Source organism: Echinops telfairi, unplaced genomic scaffold, assembly GCF_000313985.2.
Source record: "Echinops telfairi isolate 266 unplaced genomic scaffold, ASM31398v2 ScPeMD7_23;HRSCAF=83, whole genome shotgun sequence".
NCBI lineage: Eukaryota > Metazoa > Chordata > Mammalia > Afrosoricida > Tenrecidae > Echinops > Echinops telfairi.
In genome coordinates this window covers 24,747,870-24,772,759 of record NW_022103920.1, presented here as the reverse complement: position 1 = coordinate 24,772,759, position 24,890 = coordinate 24,747,870, and the positions used below count along the sequence as shown (strand labels likewise).

Below are 24,890 nucleotides of genomic sequence, written 5' to 3'. Positions count from 1 at the left end.
GGAGAGGGAGGGGAAGTAATGAGGAGTGGATAACAGGGGCTCAAGTAGAAAGCAAATGTTTTGAGAATAATGAGGGAAACAAATGTACAAATGTGATCAACACAATGGATGTATGTGTGGATTGTGAGAGTTGTATGAGCCCCCAATAAAATGATTTTTTAAAAAAAGAACACCTGTGCCTAGATGGGGACACTGGGCCATCTCTGTTGCATTACAGGAGCCGAAGTAGAAAGCAATTGTTTTGAGAATGATGAGGGCAACGAATGTACAAATGTGCCTTACACAATTGGTGTATGTGTGGATTGTGAGAGTTGTATGCGCTCCTAATAAAATAATTTTTTAAAAAAAGAACACCTGTGCCTAGATGGGGACACTGGGCCATCTCTGTTGCATTAACCAGGGATGGTCACGTGGCCACATTAATGTTCTGAGAAGACAAAGACAAGCGATCTTAGTATGTGGCCAGAAGCAAAGGAAAAGAAATCAGAAATCAGGGGGTGGAAAGCAGGGCACTAAGGACAGTAGTGCCATCAAAGATGGATTCTTGGAGAGCCTCACTGGAGAAAATATGTATAAATATTGTTTTAAATCTGTCTAGATCGTTTGATTGAGTCTCTCTACCAGGGGTCCGTCTGCTCCAGTAGACAAAGACTGGGAAAGAACTCCCGTTAGACCCTCTGAGCTAAGTACGGTGCACACCCATCTGTAAAATGACATAACAATATCCTCCCGCAATGAGATTGAGATGAAATGCAAACATAGAGATAGCTGAGTGTATTACATTAACATGACATTAACACAATAACATGATATTAGCACAATAATATTAACAATGGTGAACATTTAAACAAACAACAACAGCAAAATGAAAACACTCTTATTGTCAGCAAGTTGATTCTGACTCCTGGTGAACTGCGTGCTCCACCCGGCTTCCTGCTACAATCTTTATGGCAACAACTCAGCCAGGTCTTTCTTCGATGGGGATAGAACCGCCACCCTTTCTGTTAGCAGACTCACAGCTCTGCCTCCTCCCCTGGGGCCTGTTTCATGTGTGCAGACAGCTCGTTACCTGCCAGCCCATGGTCTGATATTTTTCAGGAAGCAAATGCCCATAATGGTCACAGTTCCTCTAGGCCAGGGGTCCTCAAACTTTTTAAACAGGGGACCAGTTCACTATCCCTCAGACCCATTGGAGGACTGGACTATAGTTAAAAAAAACAAAAAACTATGAACAAATTTCCTATGCACACTGCACATATCTTATTTTGATGTGAAAGACAAAATGGGGCAAAAACCCCGGCGGGCCAGATAAATGTCCCCGGTGGGCCGTATGTGGCCTGCGGGCCGCAGTTTGCGGACCCCTGCTCTGGCAGGTCGTTGCCATTCTTCTTCCCATTTTGTAAATGAGAATCCTAAAATATCCCGAAATCGGGCAATTCATTCTAAGGTGACATATTAACTAAGTCAGAGAATCCCTATTCCATGCCAGGCTACCAGGGCTCTCCCGGCATCACTGGGAGAGCAAAACCTCTCTCAGAAAAGCATCCTGGGGTTAACACCCGGCTACCCCGTCCTCCAGTCAAAGAGTCACCTTGAGAGACAGAGCCCTTGTTGCTTGGAAATAATTTTGGGGATCATTTTTTGCAGCATCCTCGGGGCTTATGATTCAATATTTCCAGAATTCTTCAAGGTCACTGTCTCTGTCCTTTACGGATAGATTCATTTTTTAAAATACCCCAAAGCCATGCATAGCAATGACTCTTGTAGAGGCATGGTCTGTCTGGGTAATGGGGGGTGACGATGAGAAATGTGGAAGCAGCCCCTCACTGACTTCACAGGTAAGTTCCAGAAGTCGATTTTTCAACCTGCTTTGGGAGAGCATCTCTCTGTCCGATGAAGTATGAAGTCGCATAATGCAATTCTTTGGGAAGTGATGTGGCCACTTGGAGACCGGTGTTGTTGCTGTCTGTGTGTGCGATGGTCCGGCCATGCAAGCCAGGCAGAGTGCTCAGTCATAGCCGTTGCCAGAGACTCTCTTCCCTTTGCAAAGAATCCCTGTGCTCAGCCTGTAGTGGCTTGTGATTTTAAGCCCCACCTTTGGACAAATACTGAACATCCATTAGACTATGTACTGTAGGAAAGAGTCATCATCACTCATTTGAATAAATAGAAAATTGATTCTCCCATGAGCCAGGGGGGTTGGAAAGAGGCACCATGTGGCCCATCCCCTGGTGGTGCCGCAAGGCAGCAGTGGGCTGCTAACTGAAAGATGGCCTCCCCGGAGATTAAGGTCAAGAAAGCCTTGTTGGGAAGCTCTGCTCCTTCACAAGGTGGCTCTGGGTGAAAATCAGCTCCATGGCACCTAACAACTAGACACGTGCAGACTCACATAGGCGACACAACTTGGCAAGCAGAGCTGGAAGGATTTCAGTCACATCCAGTACGTCCACCACGGGACTTCGTGCATGTCCTCCGGGCTGTGATGTCCGTAGGGAGCAGCAGGGCAGTGCTGCTGTCCTGGACCACTGTCAGAGGACGTGACACCAGAATTCCCCGAGGGACTGAGCAGCAGCAACATGGGGACAGGCAATGCTGCAGGGCGAGCGTGTCAGTAAGATTACGTCACCCATCACTCGGGGCTGTAACGGGCACCGCCACCGTCCACTGCCCATCGGGTGTTGATGGGCAGACCAAGGAGCCCACCAATGGGACACAGAAGAGTCTCCACCTTGGCCAGTGGGAAAGAGGAGCGGCTCTGAGGAGCTACCTAGGGTAGAGCTGGGAGCTGGGAGAAACTGAGCGCATGTCCTTAGCCCAGCCCCGCACCTGGGCATGGCCGGCCCAGGCCCTCCACCCACAGGAGTGGTGGGACAGGGTGGGGGGAGAGGAAGGGGTGACAGCATGAGTTACTACACTGGATGTGGATGACACCAATCCTGACATCACTGCATGGTGGCCCTGCTGGCAGCTATAATTCTACTCCCAGTGCAAATGATATTGTTTAAAATAACAAAAAATCTACCAGAAGCTAAACTTCCCACCCATGATCCATTGTAGTTCTCTGATAGAAGGGAGCTAGATGAGAACTGTAAAAACAATAAATCTGATGGTCATATAAATCAATCCCAAGAATCTCTATATTTTTTAAAATAAAATGTCATGGTGTACAGCAGACAAAAAAAACAGAAAATCTTAGAAGAGTTTAGAGGCCTCTTTGCCTAGATAAATTCAGGATGCAAAATTAAGTGTGATGCTGTAAAAGCACACTAAATTGTAAAATATGTTTTAGTAATGACTTTTGGTGTTCTTAAAATATCTGCTATCTAGATGTATATATCTGTAATGCACTTTCATGAATTGTGAATATCATGACTGCAAGAAAAATCTGTTTAATAAAACAGAGTGTAATAATAACCTAGTCTAATGTGTCCAGTAAATAGTCTGTGACCAACAAGCTGAACGTAATCGTCTGAGAAAGAGCAGGAGAGACAGAACTAAATAAGTTACCAAAGACACTTTTGTATTTACCTTCCCGAGAGATTTTTAAAATAGCGGAGTAACATCCATTAGACTAAAATGTTGTTAAGGTATCCGGCGCTGAGAGACTTGAAAAATATTAAAGCTATGGAAAAACAACCAATTAACTCAGTCAAGCATGCTGGTAAGGCATTTCGGAAGCCCGCAGAGATTAAGAGTTCTCGAACACCGCCAGTGTTTGCAGTGCTTACCGGCAGAGCCACCACCCTGGCACAGAGGACTCGCTCATACTCCTGTAAACCCAAGGTCAGGGGTTCAGAAACCACTAGCTGAACCTTGGGAGAAAGATGAGACTTTGTCGTCCTGTAAAGGGCTACGGCCTCAGAAACCCCCAGGGTCGGCTCTGTGCCGTCTTCAGTGTCGCTGTGAGTCAGCATTGCCTAGACCAGCTGCTCTCAACCTGGCATCGCAACCCATTTGGGGATCAAACGACCCTTTCACAGGGGTCACCCGATTCATAACAGTAGCAAAATGACAGTGATGAAGTAGCAACAAAGCTAATTTTATGGTGGGGGGTCACACTCTCACAAGAGGAACTGTATCAAAAGGTCGCGGCGTTAGAAGGTTGCGAACCGCTGGCCTAGACCTCAGTGGGTTTGCGAGCGTGGTTCTTAGACTTCAGTTCACTGCCTCGTCTGAAGGTCTATTATAGCAGGTTGCTTGATGAAGTTGGAGGAGCCAGTTCAGTGTGGGAGATCCAACCCACTCACTGTCGTCTATGCAACCCACCACATATTTATGCCCTCTTTTTGATTCAGGAAATATTACTTCTGAAGAAAAAACACATTTATTATTAAGATATAAAGTTCCTGTAAAGCCTATCCTATCATCGTCACATTTAATGAACATGTCTGCCTTGATTCTGCAAGCCATATCGTGTTCCCATGAGTCATGACAGGTGGTGGCTCAGCGTTGTGATAGAAAAGTTAAATTATTTGGTCAAAGAAATAATTTGAATCACTAAAAATACACACATCTTAGATGCTCATTTCAGATATTCAAATTTCTTTTTTAAAGTTTTATTGGCATGTAATCCACATATCAGACAATAGTTCAGTCGTATCAAGAACAGCCATATAGTTATTATCACAATCAATTTTAGAACATTCTCTTCCTTCTTGTGCTTATTGTTCATAGCTTTCTATTTCTCCCCAACCTCACTGGCTATACCCCCAAGAAACCATTAGTCCAGTTACTGTCTCTATACAGAGATTTACCACCAATCCTGAATTTCATATACAGGAAAACGCACACGCAAAACTAACAACAATACAAAAGTAAAGCAAAGAAAACCCTCACTAGAAAAGAAAACATAAAATATTAAAAACTAGAACTAATTTAAAATGGGTCAAAGGGGAGATCAAATGATAAAGTGTTATTTTTTAATCTAACGCATCTGCCATAGTCTACTTTCCAATGCACTGTGCAGGACAGCGAGACTGTTCACATCGCTGGCCTGTAGTCAGAGGGAACTCACCAGAGGCTTTACCCTAACTGTGGGAAATAGTCTTCATAGTTGTTCCTTTCATTGAAAAGCTTTCTGCGCCTGAACAATGAAGGAGTGTAGTAGAGTGTTTCCTTTCCATTTGGTAAATAACCTAGCAACTCTATAGGACAGAGTGTAGGACACTATAATACAGTGCCCTCTTGGGTTTCCAAGGCCGTAAATCTTTACAGAAGCAGGCTGCCAGATTTTTCTCCATTGGAGACGCTGGTGGTTTGGGACTCCTGACCTTGTAGCTAGCATCCAAGTGCTATAACCACTGCCCGACCAGGGCTCCTTGGTTGGGGTGTGGAGCCTGAGAATTTGTATCTCTAAGACATTTCAGCTGATGTTGATACAGCTGGTCTGGAGATTACACTTTAAGAATCACTGTCCAGTACATTCAGAATTTTCAAATAGAATATTAGAATAATACAAAGGCAAGAAATCACTCCTGGCTAGAATCTGAGAAGGAACTTAGATGACTCATCATATTTTGCTTTTTAAAAAAATCACTCAATCCCTACCTGAAACTTCTCTTTGTTTTTCTTCTTTGTTGTTTGTGTTTTAAAAATCTTTCATTATCCATACATGCCATACCCTCGCATACAATCATCAGGCACTTAATATTGTGGAACGGTGAAACAAGGAATGCGTGAAGGCCAGGTCTCGTTCACCTTGGCAATGTCCTCCTCCTCCTCCTACTTTGAAATGGACATTTCAGGGACCAGATGGAAATAAGATTGGCGGCAGGCACTTGTCTCTGGTAGCTTCCTACTCCCCTTCAATTCTCAGTTCCTCTCTACTTAAGTCTTCACGTTGCCTCCCCTACCCACCCTACTCCCACCCCCACCCCCATTCTCCCACCCACCCCCAGCCCAAGTCAGGTCCTTCCAGGTCCCAGACCCCAGCATTGTTTCCATCCACTCTGCCCTCTCCAGGATTAGCCATGCTCGGGAGCGGAGAACCTTCCACTATCGCCCACTGACTTGTCCTCTCATTCTCATCAGTATTGTTTACCCCAGACCAGTCTGGATTCTCGGGGAGATAATTTCCTTACCAAATGGAAAGACTCTAATAAACTCCTTTAATCCTTAGAAGATGATAGCCCTTCAAAGATAGAAATAACTAGGAGCAAAACTTCCTGAATAAATAAGAGAGAGAGAGAGAGAGGATGTGTAGACTAACAACCTTTCTCATCTTTCTCCCAAAAGACTTGGCTTAGAGAACAAAAAGGAGTGTCTTCCCTGCCTCACTGTTAATGCTACTCAAGGTACCTTGATTTTCCCAAAGTATTGCAAACATGTTGTGCTTGAGTAACAGATTACTGTGACTTGCCCTGGTGGCAAAGCGGGTAAACATTTGGTTCAGACCAAATCAGCCACTCTTCAGATTGAAGTTTGCAATCTTGAAAATCTATTGTTCTACCCTTTTTTTAATTTGGGTCCCTATGAGTCAGGAAGCACTTGGTAAGGTTTTTTGTTGTTCTGTTTTTCAGCTTGCCCCAATCTAACATATACCATGTTTATAAGATGCACGCCCATTTAAGGAAATCATGATCCCATTAGTGCATGGTGCATGGATCAGAGATCATTCTTTGAATGATTCCTCAATCTCTGCTCCTGCTGCTTGATACATACTATCAAGTCAGTTCCAGCTCATAGCACCCCTATGTATAATAGAATGAGACTCTGCCCAGACCTGCACCACCCTCACAATCTCCATTGCATTCATGCCCATCGTTGCAGCCAGCATGAATCCATCATGTCGAGAGTCTTCCTCTTTTTCGCTGTCTCACCACTTTACCAAGCATGATGTCTGCATTAGTCTGGGTACTTTAGAGAAACAAATCTACAAAAACTCATGTGTAAGAGAGAGTTTTATATAAATGGTAAGTGCGCATCAAGAAAACATTCCAACCCAGTGCTGCCCAAGCCCACAAGTCCAACATTAACCCATATGTTCAACACCAATACACAAAGTCCTCCTCCATCTCACAAAACAGAAGCAATGACGTCGACTGCAGGAGGAAAGGCGAGTCAGTGAATGTCTAAGCATCTCAGCGCTGGCAGGGGTCTCCACATGGCTGCTCCAGCACCCAGGGCTGCATCAGGGTAGGTCCATGTGGCTTCTCCTTAGGGATGTCTTGCAGGAAGTCAGCCTTGCAAGCTGAAGCAGGGAACTGCTAAGGCAGCTGCACCCTGGTGTGACCATCACAAAGCAAGATACCTGAGAACTAGAAAGGTGAGGCTCACCAAGCCATTTATCCCTCCGCCCTTCAATTACCCACATGTGTTTATTGGCCAGGTTGGCATAATAAACAAACTAACTCAATGTCCTTTTCCCAGAATAGGTCTCTCCTGATAATATGTCCAAAGTACATGAAAGAAAGTCTCACCATCGTTGTTCCTAAGGAATGAATGACTGTACTTCTTCCAAGACAGATTTGTTTGTTCTTTTGGTAGTCCATGGGTATATTCAATATGTTTCATCAGAATTTTAATTCCAATACATGGATTCTTCTTTGGTCTTCAGTATTTGATGTCCAACATTCACATGCATATGAGGTGATTGAAAATACTATGGCATGGCTTAGACACACTTTGGTCCCCAAAGTGACCTCATTGTGTTTCAACACTGTAAAGAAGTCTTGTGTAGCAGATCTATCCATTGCAAGTCATACGTAGATCTCTTGACAGCTGTTTCCATGAGCATTGGTTGTGGAGTTGTGTTAGTCCAAATAGACTAAAGAAATCCAGGGAGACTCATATGTGTATAAGAAAGAGCTTTATATAAATGAGTAATTTTAAAAATAAATAAATAAGAGTAATTATATATTGAGAAACCAATCCAGATCAAGTCCATAAGTCTGATATTAACCAATGTGTCCGATACTAGTCCATGAATTCTTCTACAGACTCACGCAGCACCTGCAATGGTGCTGAAAGCAGAAAGATCACAGGCCAGTGGGAGAAAAGTTGTGGAAGCATATCAGCGCTGGCATGGGTCTCCACATGGCTCCTCCAGCTCCAGGGCTCTGGTTTTATCGGTGTAGCTCCATATGGCTTGTTATCAGGAATACAGAGCAGAGAAAATGTCTTGCTTCCGGGGAGAAATACGAAGCAACGAGAGAGTGGGTCTGAGCTCCAGTGGGCTATTTATCTCCATAGCGCCTCCAAATGGTGGCATCAAGCCACCACCTGATTGACAGACTAAACTCCACCTCTTCACTCTTAATAGTCTCAAGTTGACACCAGATTATGTAACTACCACAGGAGTCAAGTAAGATAAAAGGCTTGACAACTTCAATTTTTTCTCCTTTTATCACGATGTTATCTATTAGTCCAGTTGTGAGGATTTGGTTTTCTTTATATTGAGTGGCAATTCAAGCTGAAGGCTACCATCTTTGATCTTCATGAACACATGCTCAAGACCTCCTCATTGTCAGCAAGCAAGGTTGTGTCATCTATGGAGCATGTCGTCTACATAAGACAGTTTGTTGATGAGCCCCCCTCCAATTCTGATGCCATTTTCCTCTTCCTGTAGTACATAGTCGTCCTTATTTGCCCAGCATACAGATTGAAGATGAGTGGTGAGAGGATACAGCCCTGACCAACTCCTTTCCTGATTTGAAGCCATTCAATAGTCCCTTGTTCTGTTCCTACAATATAATGGTTCAGCATGAGCTATTAAGTATTCTGGAATAACCGTTCTCAAAATTATCCATAATTTGTTATGATCTACACAGTAAATGCCTTGGCATAGTCAATAAAACACAAGTAAACATCTTTCTGGTATTTTCTGCTTTCACAGTGAAGATGCACCTGACATTGCCAATATCCCTTGTTCCAAGTCCTCTTTTTGACTTTAGTCTGAACTTCTGGCAGCTCCCTGTCAATGTACAGCTGCAACTGTCACTGCATGATCTTCAGCAAAATTTTACTTGCATGTTGCATGAGTGATTGGCAATACTGTTCTATAATTTGAACACTATGTGAGGTTACTTTTCTTTGGAATTAGTACAAATATGGATGTTTTCTAGTCGATTGGCCATGTGGCTGTCTTCCAAATTTCTTGGCATAAACCAGTCAGTGTTTCATCAACCTGTGGAAACATTTCAAATGGTATTCCAGCAATTCACGGAGCTTTGTCTTTGGCTCATGCCTTCAGTTCAGTTTGGTCATCTTCCTTAAGCACCTTTTGTTCTTGCTCATATGCTACCTCTTGAAATGGCTGAATGTCAACGAGTTCTTTTTGGTACAAGGTCCCTGTGTATTCTTTCCATATTCCTCTGATGCTTCATACATCATTCAATGTTATGTCCACAGAAGACTACATGGTAGCATTTATATAATGCTGCTTGATGTCATTAAAACAATGCTCTACCTTACTGGAAACCATTGTACTCTACTGCCTGCTAGCCTCTACTTGCTCTCAAATAAAAGGAGTCCATATGAGATCAGTTAGAGACAAACGTGGGCCTCCAACCTCCCTCTCTCCACTTACAACCACAGTGAACACTATATATGAAGTAGCGCGTGGACTCCAGCAGCAAAGAAAAATATTTCACATCTCAGTGTTTCCCAGGCTTTGTTGACCTTCAAACTGGGTAATGTTCATTTGGTCCAGTTAGTTTGAGTTTTTACTCTGAACACGTACTGGTCCCATGGAACCAACTTTGAGAAATGTTAATAAGCTAGAGGATCCGGAAAATGAAATTCACGAAGAATTGGGATGCAAAGGAAGATTCTTCTCATGAGACCCTCAAGTTATTTTTCCCAAAGGAGATAAAAAATGCAGATAAATAATTTTTAAATCGCCATTAAAAGCCATATTTATATGTGCACTCTGACAATATCAACGTTATTTTTTATTAAATTCAGTGAAGACCCCTGGTTTACATATAGATGGAGATAAAGTAGTTACTAAATTCTAACTCTCATTTTTATAATATCCTTTGATTTTCTGCTACGCCTAGAAGTTGTTTCTGCTCGTGGGACAAGGAGGTGGGAAGGAATGCATTTCTTTTCACCAGTGGATGGTTTCCTTTTAATCTCCCAATTGCTCAGCCGGGTGGCCAGCATTGTTACACTGAGTGGGTCAGGAGTATGGCAATTTTCTAAAATATCATTGTAAAATAATTTCCCTCAATTACCTGCTGGAACCAAAGATGTAATCACAGATCATAAAGCCGAGCATTCATCAGACATTTGGTGTGGTGCTCCATAGACCAATTAAATCAATTAACTCGTTTAGTCTTGTAGTAAAGTAGAAAGAAAAAAGTCCTGATTGAAAATGAAATGGCGGGTCCTTTTTCTAACATAATCCATGACTTAGCAAAAATGCCTATTCTTCCTTCTATTGCACAGGCCGCTCTTCTCCTAAGTGTAGAACAACTTCTGTAGGAGTGATTGTAGGTTTGCCATTGGGAAGAACACGGGCAATGCTTTGGGTTAGTGGCTAGGTGTCACTACTGAATGAAAGTGGTGTTTCTGATACTGATGCTAAATGCTTGTAGGTGGGGAAATGACCGAGTTGAAGTAGCAGCTACAACTTCATCAATATAATTGCACATAGTAGTGGCAACAACCCCAGCACCGAGGAAGAGAGGGAAATGGAGAGAGCCAAAGAAGAACTGAAAAGGGGGAGGGAAGGGTTAAAAATGAGGAGCTGACGCCAGGGACTTACATGGAGAGCAAATGTTTTGAGAATGATGAGGGTAATGAATGTACAAATGTGCTTTATACAATTGTTTTAGTCTGGGTACTTTGGAGAAACAAATCCACAGCAACTCATGGATAAGAGAGAGTTTTATGTAAAGAAAATGTGCATCATGAAACCATCCCAACCCAATGCTGCCCAAGCCCACAAGTCCAACATCAACCCATTAACCCAACACAAGTCCACAAAGTCCTCCACCTCACAAAACAGAGGTATTGATGCCGACTGCAGGAAGAAAACTGAGTCAGTGAACAAATAAGCATCTCAGCACTAACAGGGGCCTCCACATGACTGCTCCAGTAGCCAGGGTTGCATCGGGATAGATCCATGTGGCTTCTCTTTGGGGATGTCTTGTAGGAAGTCAATCTTGCAAGCTGAAGCAGGGAACTGCTAAGGCAGCTGCACCCTGGTGCGACCATCACAAAGCAAGAGACCCGAGAGCTAGAAAGGCGAGGCTCATCACCCATTTATCCCTCCACCTTTCAATTAGCCCCACATGTGATTATCGGCCAGGGTGGCACAATTAACTAACTCAACAATTGATGTATGTATGGATTGTGATAAGAGTTGTACAAGCCCCCAATATAATGATTTTTTTAAAAAGGAGAACCGAAAAGATCTATGTGGTGAATGCCCCAAGAAATTAAAGAAACCTTGTAGAAACCCGATGCATGTATAAATTGCCTATTTCTGAATTATTAGGTCAATCACAAATCATTTCTAAGTGTTCTTGCCCACTTGTCTTTGTTTTCCTGAATCTGCCTTGGGAAGCCTGGCTTCACAATGTAGCTCTGACAGCAAACAGTTTCTGCCTTCTAACTTCACCCTCTAGTTTGGTCTCAGAATTTTGCATGATGCAAACATGATGTGGCTTCCAATAGTAAAAGTTATCTATTTTTCTCAGGACATAAAAATATGATCTTTGGTTAAAGTATCATTTTAACTGGGAATCAGCAAACATGAAGAACATAGATAAACATTAAAAGGGAAGGGGCAAAGCAGCAGCCAGATGGTATGTTTATGCTATTTCGAGGGTTTGGGAGATCCCAGACTAGGAGTAGGTGGGCCTCTTGGGTGAAGATCCCATTGCTGTGGTTGGAAGGGCATCTTGGGTGGAGACATATACGGTAAAACCTGGAGGGATATATGGTAAAACACACACGCACACTTTAACCCCAGAGTAATCCAGTTTCCTGATCCCTGCCTTGCAGAGAAGCTCCCCATGGTGATCAAAGCAGGCCACAGGCATTGGATAGGAATAGCCAAAGATTATTTTAAAGAACTATTTCAACTGATAGTATATCATACATCTCTAGCTCAGTGAGCTGGATCGATGCACGTAACTCTGGAAATAATTCTAAGATGAATGAATGGAAAAGAGCTATGTGCAAAAGAATGTGGGGACTATGTTCCCAACTGAGTAGGAGTCTGTGTGTGTGGACACATGCATTTATTTATGTTTGTTTGTATTTCTTTTAATATGCTTTTGAAATTGCTGTCAGATTGCTTATAAATGCAATATAGGCTCCAGGTAACTCTAGGACTGAGAAAGATTTGTAGCTGTTGTTGTTAAGGTGCAAGGAGGCTGGTTCTGACTCAGAGCATCCCTATGTAAATGGACCGAAACATTGCCCTGCCCAGCGCCATCCTCCTGGTTATCATGCTACAGCCCATTGTTGTGCCATTCCATCCAGTTGAGGGTCTTCCCCCCCTCCTTTTTTTTTGCTGACCTTTGACTTTACCAAGCATGACTTCCTTATCTTTAATGTCCGCCTATAGTTTCACAATCTTGTCAGGGGCATGTATGTATTCACCCTCCATTAAAAACAAAAAACACAATCTGGTTGTTTTTTAAAATACGAGAAAAGAATGTTCCTTGGCTAGAGACTGAAGCTGTATTTATCTGGGTTGCTTACAAAAAGAGTAAAAGGGAGACTTTCATGGGAAGTTCCAGAAGGTTCTTGTGCTAGTCATCCCCAAACCCTGAGTCCATACACTTGCTAAAGATGCATCATAAGGGTCACCCACAGGGTACACTGCAGCCAAGGAAGACTAGGTCTCTCCATGACAGCCCAAGGCAGGGACACAACAGTAGTTAGAAAGTTGATAGACTACCAGAAATCTGCCTAACAGCAAATATGCTTAGTAATATCACCCATGCAATTGGTGCCCTGGTCAACAATCGAAGGCACCATGCTAAATTCTCTCCTTGGCATTCTGTGTAAATATAATTTCTTAAAATAATCACAGGGCTTTACATCTCTCTGGCTACATCTATTGTGTTCTTTATTTCAACGAATTTCAGAGTGAAAAAGAAATCAGAGGTGCATGCCGTGGTTTGATCTGCACCACCAATCCCACTGCCATTGGGTGGATTCTGACTCGGAGTGCCCCTATAGGTCAAAATAGAATGTCCCCAGGGGATATCTAAAACTATACGTTTCTAAGGAAGCAGATGGCTACAGCTGTCTCCCACATAGAAGTTGGAGCGTATGCACTGCTGACTGTTCTGTTAGCAGCGTTGGACTTTTACCACGGCATTACAAGGTCTCCCTGGACCCATGTTAGTTTCACACACAAAAATTAGGATTTTTAGAGAGCCCATATATTATACTAGCTAATTTTACAAGAGAATTACAAATGCAAAATTTTACGTTTGAAGGTGAAGATATAGTTGAACAATGGTTCTTTTTAAAAAATGTTTTTAAGGGTAATTGATTCTTGGGATTTAAGTGTCAATTTTAAAAAGAGCATGAGTTTAAATGAAAAGAATGAGCTGGCCCCTGCTTTGCCTGGCTACTGACCTTCATTTCATTAAGCTACTCAGGTGAGATAAGTGAAAATGTAAGTAAAGTAATACTTCCTCTTTTCTCTTAACATGACTGACAGAGGTAATAATGAAATTGCTTGACCTTACTGTAAAGTTTGAACTACAATTCTGGGATGCAAAATCTAGCTCCAAGGAAGTTGATTGGTTTTGTTGACAAATACTTGTGTATAAGCCGAGTTTTTTCAGCACATTTTTAATGCAGTTTTTGTGGTAAAATTAGGTGCCTTGCTGATATTCGAGTCGGCCTATATTCGAGTATATACGGTATGCCCTTTAAAATAGAGATCGTTTAATGTTCCAGAGTTAGTGTGGAATGGCTGGCATGAGGACTTACCAAGGGTGTGTTCGCTGTTTTGAGAAACACAATCTACAAATATTAACAGGATCTCCTCTTTCTTTCTCTTCAACAGAAAGCCAGACTGGCCAGGATCCGGGCAGCCAAAAGTGGAAGTGCGAACGCGTACATGCAGAGCAAACGGAATGGCTTACTCAGTAACCAACTGCAGGTACAATCAAGCCCTCCATGTTTTCAGTTGTCCAATGACTTGGTATAAGATTGAATTGCTTTGGCATGACCATGTCACTGTGCAGTAGATATGAAAATACTACTAAACCAGCAGAAAGATCATGTTTTTTATTAATCCAGGTTAAGCATTCCCATGAGCTCTGATCCAGTTTCCCCCAAAGGGAAGATTCATTCAGATGTCCACTCAACCCCGGCCCCACGTGCTTTCCCGGTGTGTGTTAGAGCAGAGCTGTGCTCACAGAGTTTCAAGGACAGATATTCTTGGAAGTCCACCACCAGCCTTTTTGAACATGGCAACTGGGAGTGGATGCAAGCCTCCAGACTTTCAGGAGCAACAGAGCACGTGAACTCTGTTTTGTAACATCGTGCTATGTCCTGTTGTTATGCAATGTTCACCCGGGAACTCCCCAACAGACCCTAGCAGGCTTGAACCGAGACTATTTGATATTGGTCATGATTGAATGACCTCTCTCTACTGACTCATGTTGACGTGGCAACAGTCCACACAGTCTCAAAACCCAAATATCCCATTTGTTTTTATTTCAAAAATATTTATATCCCTTAATGCTCCATTGAGGATGATGCGGCACCAGGGTTTATTTTTCAAAGGAGAAGAAGACTGCTCACTGTAAGAAAGATAACCCCTCAGTGTCAAACAACCACTCGGGAACTTACTTTTGCCTCAAATGGTGCTGCGAGACTTCGAACTGCAGTGAACTTCACTTACAAAGCAGCTTGGATGTCCTTGTTTCAGGTCTATCAAAGTATTAGGGGATGCTTTATTATCCAAAGACAATGGCTTCTGGGCTTACAAAGATAGTTGAATGTAGAGGCAATTGAAATTTTCTTCCCACAGAGGTATGTCTAAAAGACAAGACCACTAGCTGGGCCAAAATATAAACACTTAGCTTCAGACTTGAGAACAAGTGCACATTTATGCCTTTTAGGTTAAAAAAACAAAACAAAAAACTGCCATTTAATCTCAGAAAATAGGCCAGATCTCTCCTGTGGAAAAGTCTCGCAGAGGCTCTCATTGTTTGCACAATAAAAGAGAAAGCTTCTGTCTTATCTGTGTTCACAGGCCTCGGAGGACGAGCAGCCCTTTGTGAGCAAATCCGGCTCCAGCTTTGAAACCCAGCACCACCACCTGCTTCACTGCCTGGAAAAAACCACGGTAAGAAGGAGCGGCCACGCCTGCCTGCCCCGCGCTCCACAGGCATCCCATTTGCTTTCCTGGCTGTTGAATGTTTCCAAGTGGGATTTCACTGTCCATGTCACTGGGAAACGTACTAAAAGTTTTAAAAAACAACAGCAGCAAAACCCATGTCTGAAATTGCCTTGAAAGGCCAGCCTGCCATTTTCAGTTTAAAAGGCATGGATTTGGGATGGTCTCATCCTTCCTGGTTTTCATGACTGCAAGACATTGGTTAAATGCTGATGGCGGGTTGGCTTCTAAGAGCTGCCTGCAAGTTTTACGAAACATGATTTTTGACTGAGTCCTACAATGTTATCTAAACAACCAAAAATGCACCTGTATTTTCACCAAAAAGACCCCACATCCTTGTTTGCATCTAATGTGCCCATGTAGCTAACATGCACATGCATAGAATGCACATACCACGCACACAGCATAGGGAAATAATGCAGAGAGGGGCACTCCATTCGCAAAAACCCACCTACCAAGAAGGGTTATTGGGGGAGCAGTGAAGTGGTTCAAATGGTAGCTAGCGATTCCGGGAAAAAGTGAATCCCACTATCAATCACGGAAAAAGAAGGAAGGGAGAAAGACAGAAAGGGGGGATCCTGAATACAAGCATTTCTTTCACAGGTGGAGAGGTTAATACCATTTTAATGTTCTAATAAAAAAAGTGGCACACAGTTCTCTGACTGCTGGGGTTCAGGACAAAGTTTGCATTGTGCTGACGGGCTCTTGACTGGACCTCTAAGTTGACAGACCCCCACTGCTGGACTAGCATGTTGGTAGGGATTAGAGACTGTCACCACAGAGCAGAAAAGTGTTTCACCACATTATTCATGAGTTGTGTAGATCTTCAACAAATATGTATTACTTGCCTGCTCTGAGACAGACAGTGAGCTAGAGCCAAGATCCACTGTGAAGTCAGACATGGTCCCTTCCTGCATGGAATGTCCAGGAATGGGACCAAGCACGGGTTTATTAAAGAAGGGCAGTGAGGAGCCAAAGCAATGATGACGCCCCAGTGTAGTGGAGCAAAGAGGACAAAGACCTGGGGGTTCAGGATCAGGCCCATCTGCCTGGAAGAACTTGAGTTGAAAAACCTTTACGTTTCCCAGAGCTGCATAATGAAGCATGTGCTGGATGGCCTACTGGGATAGAAAGTTCTTGTGTCACAGTTCTGGAAGATGACAGTCCAAATCAACGTGTTGACCATGCCAAACTTCCTTTAAATCTCTAGGAGGAAAATGTTTCTTATCTTTCCTAGCTCTGGCCACCCTGGGAACTCCTTAGCTGTAGACCTACCCTCTGTGTCTCTGTTTCTCTTGGATAAGGACATCACTCAAACTGGATGAGTACTCACCTTACTCTAACATGACCTCATCTTAATTCAACTGATAACATCTCCCAAGGGCCCATTTCCAAAGAAGCTCAAGTTCACAGTTTCCAGGGACAGTTGTTATGTTGGGTGGAGTTACAATTTAATCCTTAAGAAGAATGAAAGGATGACTGACCAGGAGATACTTAGACAAAACAATGTAGAGGCTAAAATAAAAATAGTCCCTAAGCTTAGGCTGCTAATCACAAAGTCAGCAGGTCAAAACCCCCAGTGCCTTGTGGGGGGATGGGGTTGCTAAGATGAGACTTTCTACTCCCCCAAAGAGTTTTAGAAACTCACAGGGGCAGTTGTGCCCTTTTCTTTAGGGACGCTCTGAGTCAGCAGCGGGACTGAAAGAATTTGTCATTGGCCCAAAGGAGAGATTAGCATGGCAGAAAGGGTAGCAGGGATGACGACCACAGCAAAAGCAAACGCACTGCCACCAAGTTGAGTCCAACTCAGAACTGCCCTGTGGGTGTAACTCTTCATAGGAGTAGAAAGTCTCCTCTTTCTCCCTCCGAGCAGCCTGTGGTTTCCAACTGCCAATCTGGTGAGAAGCCCAACGTGCACGCGCCATGCCACCAGGGCTGCCCAGGGTGGATCAGGCAGGCCCCAGAGGACTTGTGAGGACTTGGGGACTTTGTTTCATCATAAATGGAAAGTTTTTAAGAGTTTCAAAGTGGATCATTACATGATTACATTTGCATTTTAAATGATGTTAGGAACACTTCAATAGCACTATGTTAAATCTTCAAAAATGAAGTATGTTGCCAGTAGAATATGTGTGTTCCAGTTTTACTTCCTGTTCCTTTTCTTTTGTCACTATTTATCATTTAAGATTTTTGAATTGAAAATCACTCAACATAAATTACTGTAGCTGAAATCAAGCTACATATAAAAGATTTTGGTAACCAGTATCAGTTTGACTTCTTTGCTTCCAATTTCTGGTGAAAAATTAGTACCTCGTGCCCTATAACTTGTACATGGTGTGTGTGAAACATGCATGATTAGAAAATAAAACAGATTGTGACTCCTTTGTGTTCTATATCTCTTCACTGAAATGTAATATCTTAGGGGAAATTCTGTCCCTTGTGATTATATTATCCTCTGAACTTTAAACAGTAGAACATTAAATCTCATTTATTTCAAAATGCTTGTCTCAGCAAAGAATCAACAAAACGAGTAACTGAACAGTCTAGTTTCTATTCGTCAGGGAAGTGCTTCCTTTGTTTTACTAATATTTTAGGATGAGAGACGGCTAAGTGGAACTCGGCAAGTGCTGACTATTCCTATCCACACAAAGGAAAGGTGGTCTTTGAAATTATTCTCCAGAAGTTCAAATAAAAAATGTTCTCTTCTTTTTCTGAGTAAATATCTGGCATTGGCATTTTGGAAAGTAATTCTTCATTAAATAATTCTAATTCAAAATTTTCCCTGCATTCCTATAAAACCATCGCTATCAAATGATAACTTACCTTGTTTGTTTCGGGTCTGGAATTCAGGAAGGCTGGGGTGTAAGAACAAAAAATTCAGGTAGCGGTCAAGAACAGAACTGATGATGTCTCACAGAGATAAGATACCAGATCACAGAAGTCCAGTTCTAACCATGGCCAGGTCAAAGATCATGTAACACATTTTTCAGATAACACAGAGTTAACTGGTTTAACTAATAAATCATACGTTTCCAGTTGCTGGGGATTTTAGGAGGTGAATCTCAGGAAATAAGAAGTGTCTTCAGTATCTCATTTTCTCATTAAAATGTTTTCAATTCTGCGTGAAAATCTTTGCTAATATGTGACAGACAACCTGACTTTGGACATTCTATTAGAATAGTCTCTTTACCATAGCTTTAGTTGGTTTAAAAATATTAAAGTCAATTTGACTTTTCACATTTCCACTAGGTAATGTCTGTATTTGTTTTTAATGGTTTATGGGATTTTAAGGGTTTCTTCAGCTTGTACCTATTAGATTTTGTGCTTAATTAGAAAATAACATTTCCATATTATGTCAGTCTAATGGATACTAAATCAGCCTACATGTATCCACTGCAGGGTCTAGCTGCCTAGGTTTTCTGCCTGTACATATGCCAAAAAGAAGAGGCTTTGAGATGCTAACTTTGAAAAAAATAGGATTCGTATGTTTCATGTCCATCACTTGGAAGACTTAATGTTGTGAAGAGATGTCAATATTACCCAAAGCCATCAATAGCTTCAACACAATCATGTGTGTGTGTGTGTGTATGTGTGTGTGTAGTATTAGTTACCTATTGGGTCGAGTCTAACAGAAGAGATTATAGTACAGTTTTAAAAGCAAAGCAACGTGTTTCTCTTTTTTATTAAACAAATGTGTGTCTGTGCTCTCTTGACGCCTTCTTCCAAATTCGGCACAGAATCATGAGTTTGTGGATGAACAAGTCTTTGAAGAAAGCTGCATGGAAGTCGCGACCGTCAATCGCCCTTCAAGCCACAGCCCCTCTGTCTCATCACAACAAGGAGTCACCAGCACCTGCTGTTCACGGCGACACAAAAAGACTTTCCGCATCCCCAATGCCAACATATCAGGGAGCCACCGAGGCAGTGTGCAAGAACTCAGCACGATTCAGATCCGATGTGTGGAGAGAACACCACTATCTAACAGGTAGGTTTGACCTGGGTGGTGTAGACACTCCTGTGCTGACTCCTCCAGGCAAGCCTCTAACTCTGTGTATCTGAACCCGAGCCTCCAGGCTGTAGACCACACTGACACTGTACATAGGAAAGTTGATTTTCTGGGATATTTTCTGAAGGTCAAAGGTAGCAGTGGCATTCTTATCCAAAGACTAGAGAGAAGAAAAGATGGCCAGGCACACACAAATGTGTTCTTACCTCTTTGACTGACCCCCGCATCATCTTCAATTTTGAGCCAGGACCTCGGTACTCAGGAGCCCCTTACAGTGAGTGCCCCGGTAGTCTGAAATGCTAGCTGCTCCTCCCAAAAGACACAACGTGAGCTTGGATAGAATTGAAAAGTACCCATTTCCTAAAGCGACATCAACCCATTTCGCCTACCAGTGAAAATTAAAACAAGGCCTACACAGATCTCTTGAATCCACAGGAAGTTTTGATCAGGTTCTATTGACCGTCTCAAATGCAAAATCAATCCAGTTAAAAAATGCAAAATATTAAAACTGTTTACCTCTGGTTTGTAGACAACATAAGTGCTATTTTTGATGCTTATGCTTTCCCTTTGCTTGTCTTATTTGTTTGTTATTTTTATTCGCCGCAAATATTGAGGTGTAAAAGAAGGTCATGCATTTAAATGGTCCAGGTCCTTCTAAATAATGTTACTTTTGCCTTCAAATGAAACAGCTTCAACTTTTAGAGTAGCCATCTGCTCATTCAGTCCTGATCATTGGTTGGTGTAGGACAATCTAGGATGAAAATGTGGATGGGCTACAGAACACAGCTACATAGATCTACAGAGAGTGGTATCTCTAGGTTCAGTATATTAAAATAAAGACTACTGAAGGCCTCACTTTCTTAGACATTCTGCCCTTGCCTTGTTGACATCACTACAAAACAAGGTAGAAAACGGAGAAGTGTTGAGAAAGAAAATCTTAATACAATGTACAATCCAAACAAGAAGGCCACTTTGGAAAACGCTGAAGTGTTAGAAATAATTAATTTGGGGGGCGGGGTGGTCGTAACATGTGGTCAAGGAGCCGTCATGGTGTGGTGGGAACCTTGTTGGTCTGCTAAGCTCAAGGTCAGGAGCTCTGTGGGAGAAAGATGAGACTTTCTGTTTAGACTCACAGTCCCAGAAACTCCCAAGGGGCCGTGCTCCTCTATCCTGTAGTGCCGCTATAGGTCGAAATTGACTTGGCAGCAGTGAGTTTTGTAAGATGTGTTTGAGAAGCCTTGTTTGCACAGTGGTCCGAGCGTGGCTGCTAACTGAAATGGTGGTGGTGCGCACCACCCCCTGCTGCATGAGAGAAAGGTGTGGTGTCTGCTTCCAAAACCGCAGCCTTGGCAAACCCTACGGGATGTCCTCCTCTGCAGTACAAGGGGGCTCGGCGTCAGACGGGAGCAGGCCCGCCCTGTCCTGTAGGGTGGGACAGGGAACTACTAGTAGGGTAGGACAGGGACCCTACTCCTGTAGGGTCCCACGAGGAGCCGAGCGATGAGTCGGGATTTCAGCTTTCATTTTCCCTTTGGATACTTCGTGTCTTGGTTATCTAGTTCTGCCCTAAGAAAAATAATACAAGCGAGTGACTTTAATGAAGAGAAACTTAATGTCCCACCGTTTAGGAGGCTAGAATTGAGGGTGGAGTCTATGGGGATAAGCGCTCCTCCTCCTGTCTATTCTGAGGGACTGTCCTTGTCTGTTCTTAGCTTCACTTCCTTGGCTCATTGGCGATATTCACGACACAGGGCATCTGTCTTTCTCCAGGGCATCTCTTTCCCCACCCTACTTGCTTATTTGCTACTTTAATCTGTTCTTTTTTGAAGCTCCAAAGAAATTTACTCATAACATAGTTACCCAAATGTGGCCTAATTTTTACATCACAAAGAAAATCCTGTCCAACTGGGATTAGAACTATCGATATAGGTATTAGGATTTATCACACATATTTTTAGAGGGCCCAATTCAATCCCTAGCATTTAGATCAGCGGTTCTCAACTTTCCTAATGCTGCGACCCTTCAATACAGTTCCTCATGTTGTGGTGACCCCCCCAACCATAAAATCATTTTCGTTGCTACTTCATAACTGTAATTTTGCTACTGTTATGAATCATGTAAATATCTGATAGTCAGGGCATATTTTCACTGTTACATATTGAACATAATTCAAGCATAGTGATTCATCACAAAAACAATATGCAATTACATATTGTGAACTAATTACAAATAAATGAAATTTTGTCTTGAAGCATGGTGTAGCATGGTATAGGTAAAAGTCTTTGCGCAAGGTACTCATATGTGGGCATTTCTGCATGTGGGTAGATCTGCCTGGAAATGCATAGAGGAGCTGTGTCTTAGGCCACCCCTGTGAAAGGGTCGTTAGACCCCCACAGGGGTTGTGATCCACAGGTTGGGAACCGCTGATTTAGATAGACTGTCCCATTAAAAATGGCTTTCCAAAGCCCCTGAGATCCTGCCTGAGAGACTTCTTGCTCAGCCTAGGCTTACTAATATGTTTGTGGTCCTTTTTCTTGCACTTTTGTGGAATGTTCTATGTTTGAATAACACTAATGGAACCAAATGGACCTAGATTTTTTGTTTAAAGAGCCCTAGTGGTGTAGTGGGTTACAGGTTAGGCTGCTTTACTGCAATATCAGCAGTTCAAAACCACCAGCCGGTCGGTGGGTGAAACCTGAGACTTTCTACTCCCTTAAAGAATCCCATAGAGGCAGCTATACGCTGCCCTACTCTGAATCAGCTCGATGGCAATGTGTCTGTTTTGTTTCATCTAGTGTTTGTTGTTATTGTTGGGCAGGGGAGGAAGGGTGGGAGGCTTAGGTATCTATTTAAATCTATTTAATACTAATGACCTGATTAATGGTCACCTTACCAAACAGCCCAAACTATGCCATCCAGGTGATTCTAACTCATAGGACAGAGAAGACCCATAGGGTTCCCAAGGTTAAGGGATGGCACATCTTTCTCCCAGGGAGCAGCTGCCGGTTTTGAACAATGGACCTTTGGGCTAGCAGCCAAGTGCTTAAGCACTGTGCCAGCAGTGCCTCTCTGATTACAGTCTGGTGTTCCATGTTAGGCATGGTGAAGACTGCTTATCCACAGTGAATCGTGTACTTCAGTTGTATTGGGGGGTGGGATGGGGGCGGTCTGGGGGGTTAAAGAAAGAGGACTTATTTTCCTAAGTCTTCATTTTTTCTTTTCCCTCATCAGCCGGTCAAGTTTAAATGCCAAAATGGAAGAGTGTGTGAAACTAAACTGTGACCAACCTTATGTGACTACAGCAATAATAAGCATCCCGACCCCGCCCGTCACCACGCCCGAGGGAGATGACAGGCCAGACTCGCCTGAGTACTCAGGAGGGAATATCGTCCGCGTGTCCGCTTTGTAAGCCAGTCTGCATCAAGTCTACAAGGATGTGAAGAGCATCCTGACGCGCGGAAGAAAGAATGAACGAGCAACTTTCTGCACCAGCAAAGCAAGAAGGTTGGTGGGGAGACAAGAACATGGCTTGCAACCTTGAGGCTGTGACTTAAAATGACCAAATGGCATTTCGAGACTGAGCTTGACCAGGTAGACACCGGAAAACCATGTCATCCTTTGACTTTGTGAATGAGCACAAGGAAATGCCACTTTCGATGCTTCTTGTGATCAGAACTCTTTTTTAATAAAATCAACCTTTGAACATCATGTTCCAGTTGAATGCAAAACAAAACAAAAAAAATTGGAAACCATTTTGATAAATTTTTTTCCTGTGAACACCATGAACATTGGCTATGATGAAGATGCTTACATTTAAAGAAAGACAGAAGGAAGGAAAACACATACAGCGCACGTGGATTGACTGACAGAAACACCATCATAATGCATGCTAGAGCTCTTTGGAGCCGTCACCTCAGTTTCCTTATATTGTATTCAGACCAGGCATGATAAACTCTTTCACTGTAGAGCGAGGGAATTCCTGTGCACTGACAACACACTGGTTGCTCATGTCCTGCGGCGGGCTGCGCACATAAACTCCTTGTAGAGCTGCACTCTTTCTCCTGGGGATGCTCCTTAGTACAGCTACTGTGTTCCGATAGTTCAGTATTAATGGTCCTTCCACCATGCACCTACGTACTGTTACAACTGCAATAATTCATTGTACTCCTGTTGTATCAGGAATCAGGATTTTTATTATTGTTTTGGATGTTATTGTACTTTCTGGATCTTCATAGACACAGTAACAGCCACATTCATAGAAAAGAATTCTGCGGTGGCCAGGTTTTTAGGTAACTTTTTAATTCCCCAACGACTGGTGCGCCATCATGTTGTAAAGTGATACCCTTTGGCCCGCTGGATCCCGGTGACACAGGGCAATCTCTGTTCCCGTATTTCTATCGCACCTTTTGAATGGCTTTCACATCATCTACTGGACTCACCTTTGGAGTCCCATTGACTTTCACACTTTTGTATTTCCCAACAAGTTAGCTGGCATGTCGATTACCCTCGCCAGGCCCCTTATCACAACTTAGGGAGCACAAACCAAAAAAATGAGTCGACATCTATAAATTATCTCTAGCCTCTATGCTGTCAAAGACAAGCCCAGCTCTCACGAGACATTTCATGAAAAGAGTTGGCTGGGACTCATCTCACAGGATCGATGATCCCACAATCTCACTTGATGTATTATTTATTTTGCTTTAGATCGCAGATACATTTTGAGAATAACTAATATGAACTGAAATGCGGAGAAAAACTGGATGGCTTTCCTTAGCAATGGGTGGGGGGGCACAGAAAACACAGGCGCCACACCCCCCCACAAAACACAGTACACAGAGATCACAGTACACAGAGATCACAGTGTACATTGCGTGTGCCAAGGAGGGCTTCTCTCCACTGCATGGCAGGACTGGACTTCCCTGATGCCAACTTGATCTCTATGTACATTTAAGTGGAAAGCATTTTTTACCTTTCCACCGCTAAAAAAATTTCAGCAGACATGTCTGCATGTGACACTGTAAAAAGTTTTATGTCAAACAGCAAGTTGTGTTCATTCCGAGCCACCACTATTGAGGAATAAAGTTTAGCTTCCATACATGGAAAGAATTAATACTTGTCCCTTAAGATAGGGATTTTTAAATGTGTTATCATCATTTAATCATAAAATAGAAATGAGTTGAAGCATTTTAAAGTAAAGCCAGAAATGATCCTTACTTCCCATTTCTAGAACAGCTTCTAGAACAGTGCTGTGTTCTCACAGTAGCTGCTCAATAAACATTTGCTGATTGAAAGTAAAATTAAATCAGTATCTCTTGGGAAGAGCTGGCTTTATTACTAGTGTGTCTTTTTAAAAGTTAACTAATCTTCCAGCAGTGCGAATATTAACACTTCCTAACACCTGCCTCATGTCACTTTATGCTTCTACAGCAAATGTATAGTGAAACTTCTTGGATGGAATTTATGGAAACTCTTTCAAAGCTAAACTAAGGAAATCACAATGCAGGAATATACTTAGATGTGTTGATTCCAATGAGAAGTTTTATTTTCATGGCCTCAATATTA

General features: G+C 42.7%; 1 protein-coding gene across 1 annotated transcript in view; it reads left to right on the top strand.

Moving 5' to 3' along the window:
• KCND2 (potassium voltage-gated channel subfamily D member 2) overlaps positions 1-24,121 on the top strand; it is a 576,581-nt gene extending 552,460 nt beyond the window's left edge. Inside the window, exons 3-6 of the mRNA XM_004707771.3 lie at positions 13,982-14,077; positions 15,179-15,271; positions 19,060-19,307; positions 22,560-24,121. Of these exons, the coding sequence (XP_004707828.1) occupies positions 13,982-14,077; positions 15,179-15,271; positions 19,060-19,307; positions 22,560-22,737 (615 nt within the window). The 3' untranslated portion in view covers positions 22,738-24,121. The remainder of the gene's footprint in view (positions 1-13,981; positions 14,078-15,178; positions 15,272-19,059; positions 19,308-22,559) is intronic.
• The last annotated feature ends 769 nt before the right edge of the window (positions 24,122-24,890 follow it).